This window comes from Hemiscyllium ocellatum, chromosome 2 (assembly GCF_020745735.1).
Source record: "Hemiscyllium ocellatum isolate sHemOce1 chromosome 2, sHemOce1.pat.X.cur, whole genome shotgun sequence".
NCBI classification, from domain to species: Eukaryota; Metazoa; Chordata; class Chondrichthyes; order Orectolobiformes; family Hemiscylliidae; genus Hemiscyllium; species Hemiscyllium ocellatum.
Window position 1 is genome coordinate 135,526,593 of NC_083402.1, and position 20,258 is coordinate 135,546,850.

The 20,258-nt window shown below is 42.4% G+C and overlaps 1 protein-coding gene across 1 annotated transcript in view; it reads left to right on the forward strand.

Moving 5' to 3' along the window:
• The window catches only part of LOC132829086 (A disintegrin and metalloproteinase with thrombospondin motifs 3-like), a 268,759-nt gene that overhangs the window by 226,107 nt on the left and 22,394 nt on the right, over nt 1-20,258 (forward strand). Inside the window, exons 15-17 of the mRNA XM_060846397.1 lie at nt 5,320-5,443; nt 10,912-10,992; nt 18,072-18,235. Of these exons, the coding sequence (XP_060702380.1) occupies nt 5,320-5,443; nt 10,912-10,992; nt 18,072-18,235 (369 nt within the window). The remainder of the gene's footprint in view (nt 1-5,319; nt 5,444-10,911; nt 10,993-18,071; nt 18,236-20,258) is intronic.

Here is a 20,258-nt window from a genome sequence, read left to right on the forward strand (position 1 = left end):
TCAAGGAAGAAGATGCTACCCAGTCCATCAAGACAGGGGAGGAAGTTCGGATACAGGATTTAAATTTGAAAAGGAGGAGCTATTAGATAGCACTGAAAGCAGAGAAGTCACCAGGACAGTACTAGACCTATCCAAGGATACAGAGAGAAGTGCAAGTGGAAATTGCAGAGGCAGTCATCCTAATTTTCCAGAAGTCTTTAGATTTAGGGGTGGTGCTAGAGGCTTGAAGAATTGTACATATTAAACCTTGTTCAAAGAAAGGTTGTGAAGATAAGCCTAGCAACTCGGATCAGGAAGTTTAACTCCAGTTTTAGATTGTCATAGAGTCATAGAGATGTACAGCATGGAAACAGACCCTTCGGTCCAACCCATCCATGCCGACCAAATATCACAACCCAATCTAGTCCCACTTGCCAGCACCCGGCCCATATCCCTCCAAACCCTTCCTATTCATATACCCATCCAAATTCCTCTTAAATGCTGCAATTGTACCAGCCTCCACCACATCCTCTGGCAGCTCATTCCATACACGTACCACCCTCTGCGTGAAAAAGTGCCCCTTAGGTCTCTTTTATATCTTTCCCCTCTCACCCTAAACCTATGCCCTCTAGTTCTGGACTCCCCAACCCCAGGGAAAAGACTTTGCCTATTTATCCTATCCATGCCCCTCATAATTTTGTAAACCTCTATAAGGTTACCCCTCAGTCTCCGATGCTCCAGGGAAAACAGCCCCAGCCTGTTCAGTCTCTCCCTGTAGCTCAGATCCTCCAACCCTGGCAACATCCTTGTAAATCTTTTCTGAACCATTTCAAGTTCAACAACATCTTTTCGATAGGAAGGAGACCAGAATTACACGCATTATTCCAACAGTGGCCTAACCAATGTCCTGTACAGCTGCTACATGACCTCCCAACTTCTGTACTCAATACTCTGACCAATAAAGGAAAGCATACCAAATGCCTTCTTCTCTATCCTATCTACCTGCGACTCCACTTTCAAAGAGCTATGAACCTACAGCAACACTCCCTTACCATTAAGTGTATAAGTCCTGCTAAGATTTGTTTTCCCAAAATGCAGCTCCTCACATTTATGTGAATTAAACTCCATCTGCCACTTCTCAGCCCATTGGCCCATCTGGTCAAGATCCTGTTGTAATCTGAGGTAACCCTCTTTGCTGTCCACTACACCTCCAATTTTGGTGTCATCTGCAAACTTACTAACTGTACTTCTTATGCTCGCATCCAAATCATTTAAATAAATAATGAAAAGTGGAGGGCCCAGCATCGATCCTTGTGGCACTCCACTGGTCACAGGCCTCCAGTCTGAAAAACAATCCTCCACCCCCACCCTCTGTCTTCTAAAGATAGCAAAGAGGGTTACCTCAGATTACAACAGGATCTTGACCAGATGGACTAATGGGCTGGGAAGTGGCAGATGGAGTTTTTTCTACTTAGAATCATTTGACACAAAAGTAAGAGATTCTTGGATACTTGTGGATTGTTAAGGACAGCCAGCATGATTTTCCTATGTAAATATGAATGAAATGAATGAAAAGAGAAAATCATATTCAACTAACGTATTGAATTTTTTTTTGAAGAGGTAACAGGTTGATGAGTGTAACATTGTTATGGTTGAGTGTTGTATTGGTACATGGACTTCCAAAGACATTTGATTCTATGCTACACAACACTCTCAAACAAAACAATAGCTCATCAGATACAAAGGACAATAACAACATGGATATGAAATTGAGTGTTGTGAAGTTTGGCAGGCGGTGGCCTCATGGTATTAGTGCTGGACTGTTAATCCAGAGACCTGAGTAATGTTCTGGGGTCCCAAGTTCAAATCCTGCCATGGTGGAATTTGAATTGAATAAAATAATCTGGAGTTAAGTATCTACTGATAATTAATAATGTATTGCCAATTGTTGGAGAAACCTATATAGTTCACTAATGTCCTTTAGAGAAAAAGAAAACCTGCCATCCTTACCTGGTCTATGTGTGACTTAAGATCCATAGCAATGTGGTTGGCTTTTAAATGCCCTTAGGGCAATTAGGGATGGGTAATAAATGCTGAACTAGCTAGTGATGTCCACATCCTGTGAATTAATAAAAACAAAATAATGGTTAATTTTCAGATGCAGCAAGATGTCTAATGGAGTTCCCCATAGGTCACTATTAGAAGCCATGCTTTTCTTGATGTATATCAATGACTTAGACCTTCGGCACAATTTCGAAGTTTGTGCATCACACAAAACCTGGTATCATTATGAACTGTAAGGAGGAGAGAGTAGAACTTCAAAACGATATTGAAACATTAATGGAATGGGGGGAGCTGTGACAGATACATTTCACTGCACAAAATGATGAACTGATTCATTTTGATTGGTAGATCACACAGAGAGGCAATATAAATTAAAGGGGTTGCAGGAGCTGGGGGACCTGAATGAATATGTGATTAGTCATTGAAGGTGGCAGGACAGATCGAGACAGCAGCTAATAAATGAAACAGTATAAGGATTTATTCATAGAGACATAGAGTCCAAAATAATGTTGACTTGTACAAAACACTGGCTTCAACTTGAGCATTGCATACAGTTCTGGGCACTGCACCTTCTTGAAGGATATGAAGAGATTGGAGAGAGAGCAGAAAAGGTTCCAGGTATGATCCCAGGAATGAGGAGCTTCTATTCTGAAGACAGATTGGAAACTTTAGGACTATTTTCTTTGGAGAAAAAGAAGACTAATAAGATTTTGTAGAGATTCAAAATAGTGAGAGGTCTAGACAGAGTAGATTGTGAGAAACTGTTGCAATGTTTTAGACTTTTCTCCCCCAAAAAGTCACTTGGAATAATACATTTGGTTAATTGAAATATTCAATATTACTGAATCCCTGCCTCTCCTGCTCATTGCCACCCTCTCCCAAACTATCAGTATGTGAGGTCTCAGGTGAGAGGCAGGAACAGCAGTGTTGAATGGAGAGCAAGGTGCACATTGAGGGGTTGTAGAGAGAAGCTGGAGATTGAGAGTCAATCAGTGAACAGGAGGATCAGCGAATGGGAGTGCTGGTGAAGGTGAACCAGAGGGAGAGTCTGCCAATGACCAGAAGAACCGGTGATCCAGGTAATCAGGCCAGAGAGTGAGAATATTGGACACTGGAGAATTAACCAACAACTAGGAGGGTCAGAGCCTGGGATGGTCAATGGGCTGCTCTCAAGCAGTGCCAATCAGCTGTCATGCCACTACTTCACGCATGGCATGAAACAACCCTTGACACTAAACATTAATAATGGGGCTTTTAACTGACCAACATTAGGTTGAAACAACATAAATTGGGAAAATTAAATAGAAGCATTGATATTACTTTGGTTGTAAAATCTCTTGCTTTGTTTTGGCATTTAGTGGAGGCAAGACAAAATTACATTGTAAATCAATTGAAAGATTTTACTGGGTTTGAGTAGAGGCACCTCATTAAGTTGTCACATTAGTAGTGACAACTAATACTCAAGAATCAATCACAAGAGTGATTATCAAAAGGTCTTAATTTAATGTCAGTTTCCTCATATAAAAAGAAAAGTTTAAAAGATCATCTCATCGCAATATCTGGTTCCCTATTCTTCCTACTCTTAATATAATTGGCAAAGATGATTCATAATTATGCTTAGAGCTGATATAATTACCAACTAGTATGCTATGGAATTATATTTTGCGTTGGAAATCCAAAGGCTATAGTACGTGAGAATTTCATGATCAACAGCTCATAGTTTTATTGTATGCTTAAAATAAAATTTTATCAATATGGGCATCTTTGGAAAGGCTTTTATTTGTGAAGTGTAGTCATGCCAGATTTGGAGCATTAACTCTGTTCCTCTCTCCACACATGATTCCAGATCTGCTGAGTTTCTCTAGCACACTCAATGTTTATTTCGGATCTCCAACATCCGCAGTTTTTATTACAGTGAAGTTGAGGTTGCTGTCTTGAGAGTCAAGGGCCTCCAGGATTTATTTTTTGAGGTCAGCTAAAATTGCATAGGTTTTAGATGGAATAAGTAGCAACTGATTCCAAATACTGAAGAAGGATCAATAAGCAAATGATGCAGATCTAACTTCATTTACATTGATTAGTAAAAGAACCAGAGGCAACACGGGAGTAAACCTTTACACAAGATTAGATTACTTACATTTTTTAGATTAGATTAGATTACATACAGTGTGGAAACAGGCCCTTCGACCCAACAAGTCCACACCGACCCGTATACCACCTAGAACCATACTCCTACATTTACCCCTTCACCTAACACTACAGGCAATTTAGCATGGCCAATTCACCTAACCTGCACATTTTTGGATTGTGGGAGGAAACCAGAGCACCCAGAGGAAGCCCACTCAGACACGGGGAGAATGTGCAAACTCCACACAGAGAGTCACCTGAGGCAGGAATTGAACCTGGGTCTCTGGCGCTGTGAGGCAGTAGTGCTAACCACTGTGCCACCATGCCACCCATAAATAGTGGTCAGGACTTGAATGCCCTCCCTCCATGAAATTGAAGTGGATCCAGATTCAAATTAGTGGTCAAAAGGACTTGGCTAAATATTTGGAGGGCAGAAAAGGTAAGGATTGGGTGGGTGTGCAGTGGGAGGACAGATTGGGTTTGTCTTTGAAAGGACTGATAAAGACTTGATTGGCTGACTGTCCTCTCTCCATCCTCTTGTTATTCAATCAGACCCAAAACACATTGCAAAGTCACTCTACAGAAACTCTTGGGAGTTTAAAGTGGGCAGGTTTGGGGCAGAACTGTGGTTCAGTAGTTAGCACTGCCACCTCACAGATCCAGGGTTCAATTCCACCTTCAGGCGACTGTCTGTGTGGAGTTTACACATTCTCCCCGTGTCTGCGTGGGTTTCCTCCGGATGCTTTGGTTTCCTCCCACAGTCTGAAGATGTGCACATTAGGTGGATCGGCCATGCTCGATCGTCCATAGTGACCAGGGATGTGCAGGCTAGATGGGTTAAGCATAGGAAATGCAGGGCAACAAGGGAAGAGGTGGGACTGGCTGGGATGCTGTTTGGATGGTTGGTGTGGACTTAATGGGCTGAATGGCTTGCTTCCAAGCTGTAGGGATTCTATGATTGTAAAAGACCCAGTAACAGGGAAAAACCAAGAGCGAATGATTTCTCTCCCTGAGCCTGCCAAAATGAGGCAAATGCCTGAAGTAGGCTGGAAAAGTGATCAATCAGTACCTGTCCCCAGTATTCCCGTAACTTATTCTATTTTACAACTGCATATTACTGTGGTGTTGATTAAAGTTTTATGTTCACAGAAAGTGGGATGCGATAAAGAAATTGGCTCAAACAAAGTGGATGACAAATGTGGAGTGTGTGGTGGGGACAATTCCCACTGCAGAACAGTGAAAGGAACATTTACCAGAACACCAAAGAAGTCGGGTAGGAAAACTCTGATTTATACTGAACTTTATCCTTAAAATATGGTTGAAATATTGCATGAAAATTTCCAGGAGTGTTTTTTTTGCAATCTCCTATGGAAGTTACTGCTGATTATAATCCACCCTGACCTATGTTAGAGAAATATGATTGGATTATCTGTCAGGAATAGTTCTCAACTCCATAAACTTTAGTAGCAGATCAACTGAATCATGTAAATTGGGATTTTCCCCAGTTTTCTGTGGCTGATCAGAGCTTCAGGAGTGGACTTGTGAAATACATGCGATGTACAGGGTTATTGCAGTGTTCACTAGTTTGTAAAACATGCTGTGATCTTTAGCATAGGGGACAGCTTAGTCTATTTCTGAGGCAGCAGTTAATCTAAGTTATTTCTTTAATGCCATTTGGGCAAACCTCTCTTGTGCATTAACACAATGAAAATGTTGTTTACACAATTACAAACCACGCCAGAGGAAATTAGCTCAAACTGGGTGGTTGCAGAGGGACTACCTCAGTTGAGTCGAGCAGAGAGAATTTCTACAATGTCCCCAGATCCCTGCAAATGAAATGTACACCCCCCCCCACCCCCACCCCACCACCCTCCCTGCTAAGGGTTGGCAGCACAGGAAGATTCCCTTCTGCAACTTCAATTGATTCTACAACAGTTATTTTACCTTATGGGCTGGTTACACGTTCCCATTGTGGCATTAGCATCTTTTACCTTTCTGCTCAGATCCATGTTGTATTTCCAACATGGTTGACAACTCTTCCATATCAGCCTAATCAACTACTTTTATTCCTGCATCAATGCACATCAGAATTAATGGCATGAGGCAAGTAGAAAGTTAACGTTTCCAGATATAGAACTGTCAACCCACTTAATTCATTCCCAAGTACTCCTTGTGGGTCTCCGTAAGTGCATTGACCATTATGAATACAAGCAAATGAGGATATAACAGAACTGCAGTTCTTATGAACTGCTGCTGTGCACATGCATTGCAATTCATGTGACAGACTAGTGCTGCACAAACACAATCTTTGTATGGGCAGTGCGCCAGAACTGAGTCATAAAATTCTACATCACATCAAAAAGCCCTTAAGCCCATTGGGCCTCTGCCAGTGAAAGGACCCATCCAATTATTCTAATCTAATCTCATTTTCCAGCACTCGGCCCATAGCATCGTATGCCTTGGCAATTGCAACTGTGTGTCTAAACACCTATTCACTTCTGTGTGGGTGGCTGTCTTGACCACGTTTCCAGGTGGTGATTTCCAGATTCCTCCCACGCTCTGTGGGAAAACAGTTTTTCTCACCTCCTCTAACCTGCCTGTCTTTTACCTTAAATCTGTGCCCCCAGAGTTTGGTCCCTCCACCAAGAAGAAAAGCTTCTTCCTATCTACTCTGTCCCCACATTACTTTATACATCTCAATCATGGCCCCCATCCCCCCACCTCGTCTCCTGTGCTCCAAGGACAACAACCCCCAGTCAGCCCAATGTCTTTTCCGAACTAAAACTCTTCAGCACAAGCAACATCCTGATAAATCTCCCCTGCAATCCTGTATTGTGGAATCCAGACCTTCACACAATACTCTATTTGCAACCTAACCAACATTTTATACCATTCCAACATTACCTCCTTGCTCTTAAACCCCTATGCTTCAGCTAATAAAGGCAAATATGCCAAATGCCTTTTTAACCACTTCATCCACCTGTCCAGCTACCTTCATGGACTGATGGATATGTGGTACCAAGTTCCCCAGGTTCCCCCAGCATGTATTCTTTGCCTTGTTTGTCTTGCCCAAGTCACCTCACATTTATTCTGATTAAGTTCCATTTGTAACTATCAGCCCATCTGACCAGCCTTCCATAGGCTCCTGCCATTAATCTTTCATGTCCCCTTTATGCTCTCCTAATATCTTTTTAAAGTTTCTTCTTGCACAATCTGTACTCACGTGGGCTTCTGCTGTTTTGAGGCTTCAGTATCTGCCATAAACCAACGTTTTTTCTTTTTTCCAACCCTATATCTCTCTTACTGAAGGGTTCCCCATCTTCAGACAAATTCGATGCAGATTGCACCTGATATTGACAGTCTCCAACATCTCCTCAGGCTTGCAGTGAAGCTATTCAGCTAGATATAACAAAGCCTTTGTTTTAGTGCATCTATGTTATGCTGATATAGAAATAGTGAAACTATATATTGTAGCCTCTCTTTAAGGTTCCTTATTCAGGTGAATACAGTAGAACCTCGATTATCCGAACAAGCTAGGCGGGGAGTATTTTGTTTGGATAATTGATCGTTCAGATAACTGGAAATAAGCGGTAATTTATGAGTACCAGTTATCAAATATTTCTTGGTTATTCGGTGATGCACTCCATAATGCGTTTAACTGATAACTGAATGCTGAGTTACCTAATGGCGTTTTTATGGGCCTTGAAATCTTGTTCGGATAATCTGAAATTCGGATAATTGATGTTCAGCTAATCAAGGTTGTACTGTAATCTGCTTCCTGTTTGCTCTCAATATAGATGGGCGATATCTGCTTACACAATATTGTGCTTACTTGAATGCACAAAGATTGGTGGAGAAGCAGATAGTGTTGAGCAAGTGGAAAGGCTGCAGAAAGACTTGGACAGGTCAGGAGAATGGGCAAGAAGTGGCAGTTGGATTACAACATGGGAAAGTGTGAAGTAATGCACTTTGGTAGGAAGAATAGATGCGTAGGCTACTTTCTAAACAGGAAAGGGCTTCAAAAGCCTGAAGCACAAGGGACTCTAGTTCAGCATTCTCTTCAGGGTAACATGCAGGTTCAGTTGGTAGTTACGGAGGCAAATGCAACGTTAGCATTCATTTCAAGAGGGCTAGAATACAAGGAAGTACTACTAAGGCTGTATAAGGCTCTGGTCAGACCTCATTTGGAATCTTGTGAGCAGTTTTGGATCCTGTTTTTAAGGAGAGATGTACTTGCCTTGGACAGCATCCACAGACAGTTTACAAGAATGATCCCTGGGATGAAAGCTTGTCTTATGAGGAGCAGTTGAGCGCTCTGGGTCTGCACTCACAGAATCATACAGCACGGAAACAAAGACTTCAATCCAACCAGTCCATGCCAAACATAATCCCAAACTAAACTATTCCCACCTACTTGCTCCTGGCCCATATCCCTCCAAACCTTTCCTATTTATGTACTTATCCACGTGTCTTTTAAAAGTGACTGTGCTCACATCCATCACTTCCTCAGGAAGTTCATTCTACACGCAAACTTAATGGAGTTTAGAAGGATGAGGGAGGATTTCATTGAAACTTACAGAATACCGAGATGCCTGGATAGAGTGGGCATGCAGAAACTCTTTCCATCAATAGGACAGACTGGGACCTGAGGCCACAACCGCAGGATGAAGGGACAACCCTTTAAAATTGAGTTGAGGAATTTCTTCAACCAGAAGGTGGTTAATCTGTGGAGCCCATTGCCACAGAAGGCTGTGGACATCAAGTCATTGAGTGCATTTAAGACTGAGATTGATAGAGTTTTGATTAGTAAGGGGAGCAGTGGTTACAGAGAGAAGGCAGGGGAATGGGGTTGAGAAACATATCAGCCATGATCGAATGACTGAGTAGTCTCGGTTGGTCAAATGGCCTAATACTGTTCCATATGCTGTCACCAGTGTTATCACCTCCTCATGATCTGATATTGCTTATGCACTAATGAAATTAAAGTCACCCTTACTCATGCATGCATTGGGATTGTTGGTACTGACCTTGATGGTGATTTGTGAACCATTTGTGAACATTTTAGGAAATCAGACAATATAAAAGTTGGACCTTGAACATATCAAATGGGAAAGCACATTTGAAGTGCTTTTATGAAGTGCTTAATTCTGTTCCTAGTTTTTACATGAGCTGATAACCTGGCAATTTGTTTCTCATATGATTCTCTTTCAATTGGGAACATTACAGAACTGCTTTTCAGAAATGATAACCTCCATCATCTATTTAACTCATCAATGACTTGAAGTCTGGCTAATGTTGCAACACTGGATAAATCTATTTGGGAAAAGTTTCAAAACAATGATAACAGGATTGCTTATCCCTCTTGTAGATCTTGCTTGGGGTCCGACTTTTAATAACTTTGTTAAAAAAGTATTTTATGAAGGCACGTGTGATAATAACAGTTCTCTCTGGACAAGCTGGATTAAGTGTGCCTGGTTTGCAAGACTTGAATCTTGAGCCAAGGCAGAGACAAAGTACTTTCAGAACTTAAACATCCTACGATTATTGTTTGTTTCTATAATTATTACATTATAAAGGATACATTAAAGAGAATTTTGTGTATATTAGTAAGAAGGAAGCCACCAAGGTTTAGAAATGGCTGTTTTAATGGATAATTGTGGTGACTGTGCTGCAGTTAACCATTACCCAAACTTTTTCAACAGGTCAAAAATTAAGCAAGAGATACCAAAATGAATTTGGAACCTTGGGAAAACATGTTAGCAAGTGTCCAGTTTGGCCTGAGCTGGACATTTCTCACAATCCTGTTTTCAGTTTTTTTTAGATTAGATTCCTGGAAACAGGCCCTTCAACCCAACAAGTCCACACCGACCCTCCGAAGAGTAACCCACCCAGAACCATTTCCCTCTGGCTAATGCACCTAATACTATGGGCAATTTAGCCTGGCCAATTCACCTGACCTGCACATCTTTGGACTGTGGGAGGAAACCGGAGCACCCGGAGCAAACCCACACAGACACAGGGAGAATGTGCAAACTCCACACAGTCACCCAAGGCTGGAATCAAACCTGGGACCCTGGCACTGTGATGCAGCAGTGTTAACCACTGAGCCACTGTGACAATGATTTTCCATCTTCAAATAACTGTGTCTGGTGTCCTCCAATGGATACATGCACTAATAATTCTTCTCATTTGATTCTGAGTTACTTTGTTTTGCATAACTTTCATGTTACTTGACAAAGAAAGGGGAGCAGTTTCCAGTAAAATTGACAAAACCATTGTATTTAAGGGCGAACGAGAAGACGATTCATTTTGCCCAAGGGAGCTAGAAGCCTTGATATCTCTGAATCAAGGCACTCGAGAGTTCTTTTTGGTAAGTAATCACGAGGAGCAAAGGAAGGGGCATCAGAGCATTCATTTTGCAACAGTGCTCATCATTCAGTCCATTTGCAGGCTTGGTGATCATTCAGGGCCAGTAAGTCATCACATCACAAGCTGAACAGTCAACAGACCTTGTGACAAGCACGTACATTGCTATTCCTCCTGGTCACAGAGTAAGGTTTGACCTGTGTGTATGTGTGGAGCATGTCACAAGCCTGATTGACAATTTTAACCCGAATTTGCAAAATGTACATGAGCGTTTTGATGCCTACTTCGAATCAAACTTTCACTAGAATGCTGTAGTAATCACCACTATGTTTTCTTTCTTTTTGCTTCTGTCATTGACCTTAACACATGCAAAAGGCTACTTAAAGATGTTTGAGATCCCATCTGGTTCTAGATATGTGTTCATCCAAGAAGACGAGGTTTCTCCTCACATTCTTGGTAAGTACTAACCTGCCAATGCTTGACAAGATTGCTCAGCATCGGTTACATTTTAAGCACTGTATCTGAATGCACTCATTCCTATTGCAAAGATCTCTTAATGGTAACTAACATACATACAAAGAGTACAAAGCCTCCTTGTTCTGAACTGTGCAGTGCTCATTGTATGAAGTACACACTTAGTGTAAATTTCTACTTATATAGAATGGTTTCAAGAATTCATCCATTTGTGCAGATGATTTTTCAAGTTTGGACTGAAAATCAGTGGTGGATTACATTTAAATTCCTGATATGTATTCCCAATTGTCAAGGTTCTGCTTCAGAAGTAACTTTGAGACAGTTTATTTTAATTAAAGTTAGCTTGTTTTCATTAGCATGCCTGTTGCATGTAATATTGAAGTACTTCAATGATGTGGCAGTCAGGAATTTGACAAGGACCTTACACAGAGGCAGCATATTGCTGGGCTGAGACTGCCACAAGTCCATCTCTGCTGAAACAAGAAAGTAAGGACTGCAGGTGCTGGGAATCAGAGTCAAGAAGTGTGGCGCTGGAAAAACACATCCAAGGAGCAGGAGAATCGACATTTCAGACATAAGCTCTTCCTCTGGAATTCAAACATTCCTGATGAAGGGCTTATGGCCAAAACACAATTCTCCTGCTCCTGGGATGCTGCCTGACCCACTGTTTTTCCAGCACCACACTTTTTGACATCTGTGCTAAAACACAATGTAACACTATCTCCATTCCTTGTCTCCTGTTTTTCTCCTGAAGGTGATGTCTCCTTGCTGCGGTACTATTTTAAGAACTATTTTATCTTGCTCACATGCTCATTATTCATCCTAAAGCCTAGAATTTCTGACTTAGAAATTATATAACCAGCAGAGCTCACCTCACTCTTCACTCCATTCTACACGTGTGCAGTTCCTGATAGAAATCTCCCTCCTAGCAGGTTTTATTCCATTACTGTTCCTTAGATTAGCTAAGTCAGTTCAAATTGAGTGCTCCCTACAAGATGACGGACAAGCTGAGTAGTTTGGTTTGCCATGGGGCAATGCCAATCCAAGAAACTATATCAACGATCATTTCAAGCAGAAAAGCTAGCCCAGTCTTAGATTTGAAAGTGGCAGAGGGGGAGCTCACATTGGTTTAGGACAGGTTAACACAGAGCTCAGATATGGAACAGGAGGACAGAACATCCAGACAGAGGAGGAACTCTGATCTTGAACACGAGGACAGAGAGCTCAGCTTGAGGATAAGTGGACAGAGAGCTGGAGTCTAGACAGAGAGCTGCATTTGAGACAGATGGACAATGTTTATGTTTGGGGCAGGTGAACGGAGTTTGTATCTGGAATAGATGGACAGACAGCTGGATTTGGGACAGGCAGAGAGAGCTTGGGTATAGTATAGATGGTGCTGAAAATGTGTTGCTGGAAAAGCGCAGCAGGTCAGGCAGCATCCAAGGAACAGGAAATTCGACGTTTCGGGCATAAGCCCTTCTTCAGGAATGAGGAAAGTGTGTCCAGCAGGCTAAGATAAAAGGTAGGGAGGAGGGACTTGGGGGAGGGGCGATGGAGATGTGATAGGTGGAAGGAGGTCAAGGTGGGGGGATGATAGGCCGGAGTGGGGTGGGGGTGGAGAGGTCAGGAAGAAGATTGCAGGTTAGGAAGAACTAAAGTATAGATGGGCATAGAATTGGATTTGGTATAGACCAATAGAGCGTTTAATCAAGAATGACTGAGTCAGGAATGCAAGAAAAATACTGGAGATGCTGAAGATTGGATATAAAAACAGAATGTGTTGGAAAATGCCAGCAGGTCTATTAGCATCAGTGGAGAGAGAAGCAGAGTTGTTGTTTGGAATGGTAATGTGGCAGAATTGTTTGAGGTTAATTAAGGAATCAAGCAGGGATGTGCTATCACTCCCAGCCTTTTCTCCATGTTCAACAAGCTTCCCAATGTTGTGGACATTGTCTCTGAAACTTGGACAATGGTTAGACACCACCTCGAGACCCATCGATGATGTTTGAGGTGGATTCTCCTCATCAGCTGAGAGGGCAGGCATACTAACATAAATATCCTCGAAGCAGCTAATAGCATAGCATTGGGCCATGACCATCCAAACCTAATTCTACCGGGCCGTCCGCATGCTTACAATGCCTAAGATCAAAACTGCCAAAGCAAATCATCTTCACTCAGCTCAAGGAGGGCTCTTGCTCAAGAGGACAGAAGAAGCAATTCAAAGGCATCCCTCAAGGAGTGCAACATAGATGTCAACAATTGGGAGACTCTCATTCAGAAGAGGTCACTCATCCATCTCTGAGGAAGGATCATTGGACCCAAAACATTAACACTGATTTCTCTCCACAGATGCTGCCAGATCTGCTGAGTTTTTCCAGCAGCTTCTATTTGTGTTTCTCATTCAGAAGAAACTTGCTAGGAGGAAACTTTTGTATGAAGGAACAGAGGTCTTTGATAACACCCATCAGCTAGAGGAAGGACGGAAAGGGAACTGGAGAAAGGAATGCCAATGACCTCAAGCTCAAATTCCACCTCGAGGAAATACCTCCAAATGTGTGGTTGAAGATGGTGTTCTAGGATTGGGCTCATTAACCACACAAGGACCCACAGAACCCATGGCCAGTGACACAGAAAATACCTCAGTGGACAATCATACCCATTAGTCATAGAGATGTACAGCATGGAAACATACCCTTCTGTCTAACTCATCCATGCTGACCAGATATCCTAAACGAATCTAGTCCCATTTGCCACCATTTGGCCCATATCCCTCTAAACCCTTCCTATTCATATACCAGTCAGATGCTTTTTAAATGTAATACATGTACCAGACCCCATCACTTCCTTTGGCAGCTCATTCCATAGATGTACCATCCCTTGCGTGAAAAAGTTGCCCCTTAGGTCCCTTTTAAAACTTCCCTCTCTCACCTTAAAACTGTGCCTTCTGGTTTTTGATTACCCCACCCCAGGGAAAAAACCTTGGCTATCTGTACCCCTCATGATTTTCTAAACTTCCATAAGGTCACCCCTCAGCCTCCAAAGCTGCAGGGAAAACAGCCCCAGTCTATTCAGCTTCTCCCACTAGCTCAAATCCTCCAATCCTGGCAACATCCTTGTAAATATTTTCTGAACCTTTTCAAGTTTCACAACATCACAACAACTATATCAGGGAGACTAGAATTGCACACAATATTCCAAAAGTGGCCTAACCAATGTCCTATACTGGCACAAAATGACCTCCCTACTCAAATACCCAATGTATTGACCAATAAAGGCAAGCATACCAAATGCTTTATTCAGCATCTTAATTACCTGTGACTCCACTTTCAAGCAACTATGAATCTGCACTCCAAGGTCTCTTTGTTCAGCAACACTCCCTGGGACCTTACCATTAAGTCTATAAGTCCTGCCCTGATTTGCCTTTCCAAAATTCAGGACCTCATATTTATCTAAATTAAACTCTGCCACTCCACAGCCAAGCCACATCTGATTAGTGAGTGATTGCAGCTGAGGTCAGTGGAGAGAGAAATAATGTTCTGGTTTCGAGGTTGAAATGACTCTTCTTCAGAACTTAATTTGAAGAAGTGTCCTTTGGACCCAAAACATTGACTGTTTTTTTCTGTCTTCACAGTGCTGCCAGATCTGTGAAGGCACTTTCAGTTTTTCGTTGTACCAGGAATGTTGGACATCATACCAGTTAAATATTGCATCTTGAACAGGCAGTGTGCCAGTTTAATATACTCCCAGTAGATAACTACTCCCGCAGTGTACATCAATGTCAACTTACCCCAGTGTACATCAATGTCAACCATGATTAATTGCCTCAACTCAGGAGTGGGACTGTGACCTATGACATTTCTAATTCAGGAATAAGCCAGCACTGACCCAAAATGTAGTTGGCTATTACTGAATAATGTTAATGTTAATGCCCCAAAATAACTGCAGCACATTGTAGTCCAAGTGTTGAGGTGAGATTCAGTAGCTGAATTTTAGGTGGACTGTTTGTTTTGGGTGTAGTTTCCATTATGCTTTGATAAATAATGTCAGCAGAAAACTTTCACAGTTCCTCCGTGAATATCATGAAAATGAGGTTGAATGCATATTAGTTGCTGCATTTTAAGAGCTCCCTTAATAGTTAAGCAAAATTACTCAGTATATAGGTCAGCCATTAAGAGTAAGAGGATTAAATGATTAATTCTGCCCTCTGCTGACTGGCCTGGTCTCTGCCTAGGCACTGGTTTGGGAATACGGAATGGCATTTTTGCAAGAGGTAGGGTGGGAAGAGGTGGATATCCAATCCCTCTACACCTCCATCTGCCATGACCAGGGCCTCCAAGCCCTCCGTTTTTTCCTCTCCAGACCTCCCCAACAGTACCCTTCCACTTGCAAAAATGCCATCCCGTATTCCCAATTCCTCCGCCTCCGCCGTATCTGCTCCCTGGAGGACCAGTTCCACCACAGAACACCCCAGATGGCCTCCTTCTTTAGAGACCGCAATTACCCTTCCCACATGGTTAAATATACCCTCCAATGCATCTCGTCCACATCCCGCACCTCTGCCCTCAGACCCCACCCCTCCAACTGTAACAAGGACAGAACGCCCCTGGTGCTCACCTTCCACCCTACCAACCTTCGCATAAACCAAATAATCCACTGACATTTCCGCCACCTCCAAAAAGACTCCACCACCAGGGATATATTTCCCTCCCCACCCCTTTCCGCCTTCTGCAAAGACTGTTCCCTCCGTGACTACCTGGTCAGGTCCACGCCCCCCTACAACCCACTCTCCCATCCTGACACCTTCCCCTGCCACTGCAGGAACTGTAAAACCTGCGCCCACACCTCCTCCCTCACCTTTATCCAAGGCCCTAAAGGAGCCTTCCACATCCATCAAAGTTTTACCTGCACATCCACTGATATCGTTTATTGTATCCGTTGCTCCCGATGCGGTCTCCTCTACATGGGGGAGACTGGGCGCCTCCTAGAAGAGCACTTTAGGGAACATCTCCGGGACACCCGCACCAATCAACCACACCGCCCCGTGGCCCAACATTTCAACTCCCCCTCCCATTTTGCCGAGGACATGGAGGTCCTGGGCCTCCTTCACCGCCGCTCCCTCACCACCTCATCTTCCGCCTCAGAACACTTCAACCCCAGGGCATCAATGTGGACTTCAACAGTTTCCTCATTTCCCCTTCCCCCACCTCACCCTAGTTCCAAACTTCCAGGTCAGCACTGTCCCCGTGACTTGTCCAGACCTGTCTTACCTGCCTATCTCCTTTTCCACCTATCTACTCCACCCTCTCCTCCCTGACCTATCACCTTCATCCCCTCCCCCACTCACCCATTGTACTCTGTGCTACTTTCTCCCCACCCCCACCCTCCTCTAGCTTATCTCTCCACACTTCAGGCTTTCTGCCTTTATTCCTGATGAAGGGCTTTTGCCTGAAATGTCGATTTTGTTGCTCCTTGGATGCTGCCTGAACTTCTGTGCTCTTCCAGCACCACTAATCCAGAAACTGGTTTGGAAACCATTATTAGCTTCAATACTGACTGGGTTGAGCGAAGCATTAGCTGAGCTTTGACTCCATACTGTTGCCTGATGATTGTTGTGAGAAGTGACTGCTCTGCTTGATCTCTGCTGGCAAGTGCATATGTAGATGTCAGATAAGGCCCTGATGGAGCTTGGCTTTTGTATTTACCACCAACAATGATGAATCTCACTTACTTGCTGAAGAGAAATGGCAGAGGAAAGTCAGGCTCATGGAACAGAATCTCACTATTCAATATTAAACTCATTCAATAGGAGAGGGAAAAACATGGAACAGAGAAATTAAAAGCATTCAATGAGCAGGAAAATCACAGAAAATTAACTTTGATCAAGATTTCTGTCAACTTTCCTTCATGAATTTAGGATATAAATATATCCCAGATCCGAAACCTCCTGACCCTCCAATATCTTCACACTTCTACTGAAGCCAATTGTCCAGAATTCAGACTCTCCTATCAAAAATCACCCTCTCATTTCAAACATCATCCCTATAGCTCATTCTCCGTAAACTCAATTCTCCTATTAAGAGGCATCTATGCAAAACCCTAATTCTATCAACCAATTCCTCTACTATGCTTACTGTTCTTTAATAACTAATCTTTCCAGTCTCAAACTTGGCATTGTGTGCTTCCCCATTCTCCATCGTCTCTCCATGGTCGTGGTTGTTGTCCAACTGTTGATGAGAGATGAAATCTTTAATCTGTTTGAAGACTGTTTTATGTTGATATAAGCAATACTCTCAATATATTATTAATGAACACAGCTCACTGCCGATTCTGTATATTTGGAAATAATTGGGGCGGCACGGTGGCACAGTGGTTAGCACTGCTGCCTCACAGCGCCTGTAGACCTGGGTTCAATTCCCGACTCAGGCGACTGACTGTGTGGAGTTTGCACGTTCTCCCCGTGTCTGCGTGGGTTTCCTCCGGGTGCTCCGGTTTCCTCCCACAGTCCAAAGATGTGCGGGTCAGGTGAATTGGCCATGCTAAATTGCCCGTAGTGTTAGGTAAGGGGTAAATGTAGGGGTACGGGTGGGTTGCGCTTCGGCGGGTCGGTGTGGACTTGTTGGGCCGAAGGGCCTGTTTCCACACTGTAAGTCTAATCTAATTCTTTTGACCTGTCCATCTGATATTTTAATGCCATAACACATTTCAATCAATACTCCTGATGTAAAATAATTTAGTAAAATTTAGGCATGCCTTTGTTGTAAACGGAAAATGATTTGCTGGAAAAGCTCAGCAGGTCTAGCAACATCTGTGGAGAGAAATCAGAGTTAGTATTTCAAGTCCGGTAATCTGTCCTCAGAACCCAAACCAGACCAGAAACGTTAACTCTGATTTCTCTTCACAGATGCTGCTGCCAGACCTGCTGAGCTTTACCAGCAACCTGTTTTTGTTTCTGATTTACAGCATCCGCGGTTCTTTCAGTTTTTAATGACTTTCTTTGATAGCCTTTGTCATATTTATTGTTATCCATTTATGCACAAAAAGACCTTCATTTTGTGTCTCAGCTGTCAAGAACCAGGCTACGGGTCACTACATCCTGAATGGGAAAGGAGACAAACCCAAAACAAAGGTTTTTATTGAACTGGGCGTAGAGTGGGCATACACCTTGGAGGATAACATTGAAACTCTGCACACAGATGGTCCTTTGCATGATCCTGTTGTGATCCTGGTGAGTGACTCTCCTGACCTCTTATTCATCAGAGTGCAAGAATTTTGATAAGGCGAACAACGTTAGATCTCTGGAGATTTTGCCGTCCCAGAAATTAGATAAGTAGAATGAAGCAAAAATCATTGATCTCCAGTTTCTATCAAGAGAGTGCAGTACAGAACTTAAGTAGGACATTGTTAGATACTTTACTTTGACCCATGCAACTTGTATTGATATGGGAAACATTAGGGAGGGGAAGTTGGCATAAATATTTCAGACAACTCAGATTTATCAATCAAGACAGTAAACGGTGGAGAGCTATATGGGCAGGGAATTTCATTTTTGAATGACTCAGACTGAGCAGTATAGCTATTCATATTTTATGCAATCCTAATATTTTCTACAGAGCAAGGAGAACTATGTATTATGCCAAGCTATCATTGAATGCTGTGCCTTTTGGTTGACATGTCTCTTTGCCAAATTCTTATTAATTTTGGGTTACAACAGTTAACATTCATTGTCTTTAGTATGGTGGAATGTCCCAAGTTGGTCCAGTCAAGTGCAATCAGATAAGAATCTGGAATTGTCCAAGAATGAAGTAGTTTGTGAGCTGCCCTGTGGAAGTCAATCCACCATCTGAAAATAAGTGCCTTCAAGTTAGTGGAACGTTGTTACTTTATCTTAAAGGCACTGGAATACAAAATAGAGTAGGCAATGCCTCAGTTGGTATTGAGCTTTTCCAGACCCTGCGTGAACTCTATGTTCAGTTTTTGGTATCCCCCATCTGAAAGGTTATAGACTTATGGGAAGATGCAGAAGAGAAGGTTCCTTTCCTGTCCATTTTGACTGTTTAAAAACCAAAGGAACTGCAGCTACTGTAAATCAGAAGCAAAAACAGAAATTGCTGGAAAAGCTCAGTAGGTCTGGTAGCATCAGTGAAGAGAAATCAGAGTTAATGTTTCGGGTTGGGTGACCCTTCCTCAGAATTCTCTAACTTTTCCAGCAATTCCCTAATTTTGTCTGTGTGGCTGTTTATCCAATTAGTTCCATTCCACTGCTCTTTCCCAATAATCCTATAAGTTTTTCTTTCTCTGAAAGTACTTATCCATTTCCCTTTTGAAAGGCATTATTGATGCTGCTTCTCGTCTGACATTGCATTTCAGATTATAATAAGTCGATGCTTATTTTCCCTTTTCTCCTGATGTTTCCAGTTCTCTTACCACTTCTGGTGTATCCATTGGTTACCAATCAGTATGGCTTCTGACAACAGACTTTTTCCAATTCCATCTGACAGACCCATCAAAACTTTGAACACTTCTGGTTAATCTCCCTTAAGCCTATTATATTTGCAGAGCACTTTTCTCAGCTCTTTAATGAACTAAATCTTCGACCTTTGGGAGTGTTGTAGTATATCTCCTCTATACCCTCTCTAAGGCCTTGCTATCCTTTCTAAAGACCTCTGTCAGAATCAATACTTCAGTAAGGGTCCAACTGAAGTTGTATGAAGGTATACTTTGTTTGCCTTTATATGCCATGCCTTTATTTATAAAACCAATCGTGTGGAAGGGCTTTGAAAAACTGACTTAAAGCTGTCCGGCCTCCTTAAAAAAGCTCATACATGTATAGCTCCAGGATTGTCTGTTTCTGTACTTAATTAAAATTATATCTTTTTTGTTTATTCTGCCTTTCCTCACTCTTTCTACCAAAATTAACCACTTCTCCCAGTTAACTTGTATTTGCCATGTGTCTGCCCATTTCATTAATCTCTCTGTGTTCCCTAGAACTTTATCAAGAAACCTGTTATGCACCCCACTATTTAATGCATTTTAATATTTTGTGTCTTTTCCAAACTCTGAAAGTGTGCTTTTTATGTCTAAAAGCAGGTAACTAAAACAAAAAGACAACGAACCCAGCGCCGATCCCTGGGGGACACTACTTTGACTTCCATCCAGTATGAACAAAAAAAACAATTTAACATTGAGTGCTTCTTTCTGTTCCTTAGTTTTGCAACCATACAGCCACTACCCCCATCCATGAGTCCGCT